At 34.3% G+C, this 6,084-nt stretch overlaps 1 protein-coding gene across 2 annotated transcripts in view; it reads left to right on the top strand.

Moving 5' to 3' along the window:
- The window catches only part of mtx3 (metaxin 3), a 5,198-nt gene extending 627 nt beyond the window's left edge, over positions 1 to 4,571 (top strand). Inside the window, exons 2-9 of one of the 2 annotated variants that reach the window (XM_016501071.1) lie at positions 176 to 245; positions 440 to 516; positions 752 to 844; positions 946 to 1,128; positions 1,445 to 1,521; positions 2,329 to 2,501; positions 2,891 to 2,979; positions 3,874 to 4,571. In XM_016501071.1, the coding sequence (XP_016356557.1) occupies positions 176 to 245; positions 440 to 516; positions 752 to 844; positions 946 to 1,128; positions 1,445 to 1,521; positions 2,329 to 2,501; positions 2,891 to 2,979; positions 3,874 to 3,975 (864 nt within the window). In that variant the 3' untranslated portion in view covers positions 3,976 to 4,571. The remainder of the gene's footprint in view (positions 1 to 175; positions 246 to 439; positions 517 to 751; positions 845 to 945; positions 1,129 to 1,444; positions 1,522 to 2,328; positions 2,502 to 2,890; positions 2,980 to 3,873) is intronic. The other variant, XM_016501072.1, reaches the window with a different exon arrangement.
- Positions 4,572 to 6,084: the final 1,513 nt, after the last annotated feature.

Here is a 6,084-nt window from a genome sequence, read left to right as displayed (position 1 = left end):
TTTTTTTTTTTTTTTTTTGCAGCTGCCTGAAAACATGCGTTCTGATAACCTTTTGCAAAAATGCATAATAAAAGTCCTAGTTACAGTATAGCGTTTTAGTGATGATTATTAATATTTACTTAACCCTTAATCAACCATCTGTTCACCTTCTTATGTTTTTAATGTTCTCTTAAAGGCATATGCAAAATTTTCAGATGCAAAGCTTGCAGTAAAGTCTATTGACTGGACATGGAGGACTATCACAGGTCAGAAAGGACTGTTTTTAATAATATTGGTGTTAGAGCTTGTTAAATGTAGTGGAAGTCTGGGATGTAGCCACAAGCATCCATGTCATTTTCCAAATGTAACATTGTGAATACCAAACATTGCTGAAGTGCATGCGAGGGGATAAGGAGTTCTTTGATGGTTAAGCTGCAGCTGTCATGTTTCTCCCTCACAGCATCTGTGCCACAACTACACTATGAGGGATCCGCAGTCACAGAACCAACACAAATTCTAAACTTCCTACGAAAACAGGTAGAAATTCATATTTTTTTTTACCGATTTTCTCGTTTTTGTGTAAAGTGTTTTTCAGCAGAAGAATCCTGATGAATTTATTGACCAGATGACTATAAATTATCCTACTTATTACATGATTTTACCAAATAAATTCATACAATAAAGAAGTATGATGTGCTTGAGGAAGAGAGATTATGCTTCCTGGATTGTATATTAAAATGTCAATAATACATGTGTTGCCTAATCAACACAGAGATTCAATGCCGACTATGAGTTGACAGCTAAGCAAGGTGCAGATACAATGGCTTATATCGCCCTCCTGGAGGAAAAGCTGCGGCCAGCACTGGTGGGTCCATCTGCAATTCACTTACTGACTGAAATCATGTTTCTGGTCCTCATAATGATTGTCTTATGAATTAAGTGTACATCTGTGCTGTTAATTTGTAGCTGCACACATTCTGGGTGGACGCAGAGAACTATGCTAACCTGACCCGACCCTGGTTTACGTCACATTCCCCGTTCCCCCTTAACTTCTTTGTACCGGGTCGACAGGCCAGCTTGGCTCTGTCCCGCATCTTACTGACTAAAGCAGAGTCGCCATTGCTGAACATCACAGAAGTAGAGGGAAAGGTATGAGAAAACAGATCCACAATCATGAACGATCATAACATTACATCAGAGACATTAACTGTCATGCATTTCCTTGAATTCATTTTTTTTTTCAATGCCATGGTGAAATGGAAATGTCTGCGGTTCTGCATTGTGAGATGGAAAACAGTTTATCTCAGGAAAATTGTCTGTCCTCATGAACAAATCTGCCTGAGGTGGAGTGTAGAATCCAGAGGATCATGAAATATGTTACACAACAAATGTGCTATTGTAGTTATGCCATTCCACATAATAATTAATATAAAAATTGTATGGTTAGTAATAGAATTTCTTTTAGATCTACAGTGAAGCCAAAGAGTGCCTGAATTTGCTCTCCCACAGACTTGGGAACTTCCATTTCTTCTTTGGAGACACGTGAGTTTTTCACTTCTTTTATTGCATAATATTTAGCAGCTCTTTAAAGGGACATTTCACCCCAAAATAAAAGGTCTGTCATCATTTATTCACTCTCATGTCGTTCCAAAATTGTATGACTTTCTTTTTTGCGTTCGTGGAACATAAAAAATATATTTTGTGAAAATAGATTTAGTGTTTTTTGTCCATAGAGTGGCAATCAGTGGGTTTCATTTTTGTTATTTAATTCGCAACGTTTTCTATGTGAATATATTTTATAATGAAAATTCAGACTTTCCGTCACCAGGAATAATTTCTATTTTAAAATAGAAAAATGTTATTTTACATTGTAATAATATTTCACAATATTACTGTTTTTTGTTTTTGTTGTATTTTTGATCAAATAAATGCAGCCTTGGTGAGCATAAGAGACTTCTTTTAAAACGTTACAAAATCTTAACAACTCTAAACTTTTGAACGCTAGTGTATAATTGAGTTAAAAGGATAGTACCCCCAAAAATGAAAATTTTGTCATTTTCTCATTTAAATAATTGAGTTGTTCCAAACTTTAATTTCTTTCAGCCGTTGAACACAGTAGTTGTGGATACACAAAATACTATGGAAGTCAATGGCTACTGTCAACTATTTGGTTACCCACGTTCTTCAAAATGTATTCTTTTGTGTCGAGCAGAAGAAAGACATAAAAGGTTGGAACGAATTGAGGGTGAATAAATGATGGCAGAATTTTCATTTTGGGGTGAACTATCCCTTTAAATGTAATCATCTTTGTGTATCAGCCTGAAGTTCACCATGTTTTCTATCTGCCAGGCCTACAAGCCTGGACGCCTTTGTCTTTGGCCATATCGCCCCTCTAATTAAAGCCCCTCTGCCCAGTGGGCAGCTTCAGAAGCACCTGAACCAACTTGATAACCTCTGCCAGTTCTGCAACACCATCCTTAAAAACTACTTTACCGATGCCTCTGCTGAGAAGAGAACAGACTGTAAGTAGTAAGACCTCTGTCATAGCCTTTCCTATAGTACTGTATTAATAAACCCAGAAAAAAACATAGTATTGGTCATGCTCTGCTCTCTTTCTTCTTTTTATTAGTTTATCTCAACCTCCACTTGTTTGCTGCTGAATCATAGAAATAAATAATTTAACCAGACATTCATGATTCATTACCATTGCTTTCAACCCTAGACATTTGGCTTATAGCAGATTCTAAAAGACAGTTTAATAACAGCATGGTCTTTGGCCTCATGGCTCTTTGTCTCTTTGGCTGCACTCTGTATCTGCTCTAACCTTTCTCCCATGTGCGTAAAAATGCCTGCTTTTCTTCAGAATCAGTGTCCTGTCATCTTTTCTTTTCTGTCTATGCCCTCTCGCTAGGCTCACCGACGGCTATCCATGATCCTGTCGATGCAAACCTCCAGAAACTGACACAACTTGTTAACAAAGAGTCCAACCTTATTGAAAAGGTCTTGGCAAGATGTGCTCATTCACTTCTGAATTTAATGTCACTAGAAATCACAATTACATGGTTAAAAGTATGAGGACACCAAAGAGTTAAGAAAGAGTCCAACCAGACTTTAACCGTTTATTTTTTTGGAAAAGAAAAGTCATGGAGTATTGTGGTGAAAATATTTGTTATAAGGAAATGGTATAAAAAAACTGAAGACTAGAAGACTGTAAAAATGCTATGGTAATAGCATATAATGTTGACATTTCCAGAATTCTCAGGGACAGCATACATTTGATGGTTTTTCATTTAAATAATTAAGGGTTTTATATGGAAGCCTATTTTGCCATGGAGTAAAAAAAATGAATTCTAACCTTTTTTCTTGTAATTCTGAGTTTATATCTCACAAGTCTCACTTTTTAAAGAAGATATAAACTAATAGAGATGTTATCTCTCAATTCTGAGAGAAAAGTCTGAATTGTGAGATATAAATTCAAATTGGGACAGGGATAGTTGTCCCAAATTGTGAATTGTGACAAATGTTTCCACTAAATAAATAAATAGCTAATAAAAAAGCTACTTTTTATCTCAGAGTTGTGACTTCTTCTCAGACTTGCAAGAAAAAAAAAAGTCAGAATTATGAGATATAAACTCAGAAACTTAAAATGTTACCGTATTTTTTTTACAGTAATGTTCTCACAACAACAGCTATTTTTCTTTACATTTTTAATCATAAATTTCCTAAGTTTTTTTAAGGGTGTGTGCCTGGTTGTATGCTCGGTTTTATGAACCTGCTGAAACAGACACACAAGGGGGTGTCCACATGCTTTTGGCTATGTAGTGTCTCTTCTTACACATCTTTTGGAATGAACACGTCCTGTGGGTCTTATCGTCATGTATGTTTTTGTCACAGATGGATGACAATCTTCGCAGCAGTCCACAGCACAGACCGCACAGACATGAGTCCAAACCCTTGGCCCTGGCCGGCGAGAGGAACTCGACCCCTCCCTCATAAACACCTTGTATCAAAGCACTGACTTTACCATCATTGATTTATTTTCCATTGAAATTGAAATATTTCCAAATGTTATTTATAATTTAACATACTTTTGCAGTCATAATAAATTAATACTAGCTTTTCATGAGGAAGTTGTTGAAATGTGTTACAAAATCTAACACTCAAATCAACAACAACATAAAGGGCTTGATAAATGGGCATTCTTCATCTGTTGTATTTAAAAATCATTAGCACATGTGGCAACTACATATAAAAAGGAAATTGCTTTTTAGTAGCCTAATATAAACATTGAGCTGACAATTGATGACTTAAGATACCAATGCCATAGTTTAAAAGAGAAGTGAGTTGCATTTTCCAGGATCAGTTTTTTCCCTAGCGGTCATTGGCTTTGAATCAACTTTGAATGCACTAGCTGGCTTTCCAAATGCAAAAGGTTTTGTGTGTTTTATGATGTTTTTATTTATTTTTTCAATCCTGCCCCAGCACAATTACAGGTACATTAAAAGCTTTATGGTTTATATACTAGGTGTTCAGCTTTTTTTTTTTTTTAGAGTTGTTTATAATAACCAAATTAGGAGTTGAAATTTGTACATCTTTAAGGTTCATAACAGTTTAATTTTAATGCACATGGCAGGTTAACTATCACATACTGTAGTAAGCATGTAGAGTCTGCATTGTGCCTCATTACAGCATACTTCTCTCTTATTTGAATTGCTCTTTCCATTGATTTCACTTGATTGTGTAACTTTCCACGTTCTTGACTTTTGGTGCAAAGGGATCTTTCTTGACATCTGATCTTGTGTACTGTGTATACATTTATTGTTCTTCATATTCTTCTGGAGGTTTTATACATGCGAGGAATGCCTTACAGGTCCAGTGTTGTGCCATGCCACGCCATCACACCTGACTGTATTTTTAATGTAATAGGTCATTCATTGTTTCAAGAAATTGTATATTTCAAAATATATCAATGTATAGCAATGTTCAAATATATGTACATATATGCAATAAAGGAAAGTTCTTTGAAATAGACTTTTCTCAGATAAATGTGGAAGAAAACAAGTTAACGTGTTTAACTTATATATTAGTTTTATGTTATTAGTTGAAAAACCTGCTACATTTTTTATTTGTACAGTGGAAAGTAATGTAGCTAAATCGTGACAGAACTTATTTATGCTCTTTGAATGAACAATACTAGCGTACTGTACAACTTTCCATTCATTCATCATTTAAATGTGTCAGTAATAGAGAGACAGCTGTAGGGCTGCTGTTTGGATGTCACATGGAAGCTATTACAACTCTCCACTCCCCAAATATTCACATTCCCTTAACAAAATGGAAAGGGCTGGAGATTTTGTTCCTCCTTTGTTTTGCTGGTTATTTTCCCCTGGTCTTTACCACCATCTATGATGAGTTACGATTTTACAGATAGAAAGAAGAGGGGTTCATAACAAAAAATATATAAAATAAAATATTTAGGGTCAGTAAGATTGTATAAAAATGAATTTACACTTTTAAAAAAGTAAACATTTAAATGTCTTTCAAATAAATGCTTTTATTATTCATCTCAAACAATTGAAAAAACTGATTATGGTTTCTACAAAAATTAGCAGCACAACTGTTTTCAACATTAGTGATAACAAAAATTATGCGCAACATATCATATTAGTATGATCTGAGAAGGATCATGTGACACAAGACTGGAGTAAGGGCTGATGAAAATTCAGCTTTGCATCACAGGAATAAATTACATTTGAAAAATACATTAAAAGTCGAAAGCTGTTATTTTAAATAGTAATATTTTATTATGAAATAATAAAATAATATTCATTAAATATTCATTAATCATCATAATATTTTTTTAAACAAATCCAACATTGGTGAGCCTAAACATTTCAAATCTCACTGACCCCAAACTTTTTAACATCTTAATTCATCTATGAGCTTAATTCTTTGTTTATTAAAACATCTCTAATAGAAAAAACATCTAACTGACACTAAATATATTCAGAAGCATTGTTAACATTTTAATTCAGTCCAGTCGTTTCCAGAAATACAAATAAATATACAAGTAGACTAATTCATATCACTATTAAATGATTAGAC

This window comes from Sinocyclocheilus anshuiensis, unplaced genomic scaffold (genome assembly GCF_001515605.1).
Source record: "Sinocyclocheilus anshuiensis isolate Anshui unplaced genomic scaffold, SAMN03320099.WGS_v1.1 scaffold278, whole genome shotgun sequence".
In the NCBI taxonomy this organism is placed as follows: Eukaryota; Metazoa; Chordata; class Actinopteri; order Cypriniformes; family Cyprinidae; genus Sinocyclocheilus; species Sinocyclocheilus anshuiensis.
The sequence above is the reverse complement of the archived record's forward strand: the minus strand, read 5'-3'. Positions and strand labels throughout refer to the sequence as shown.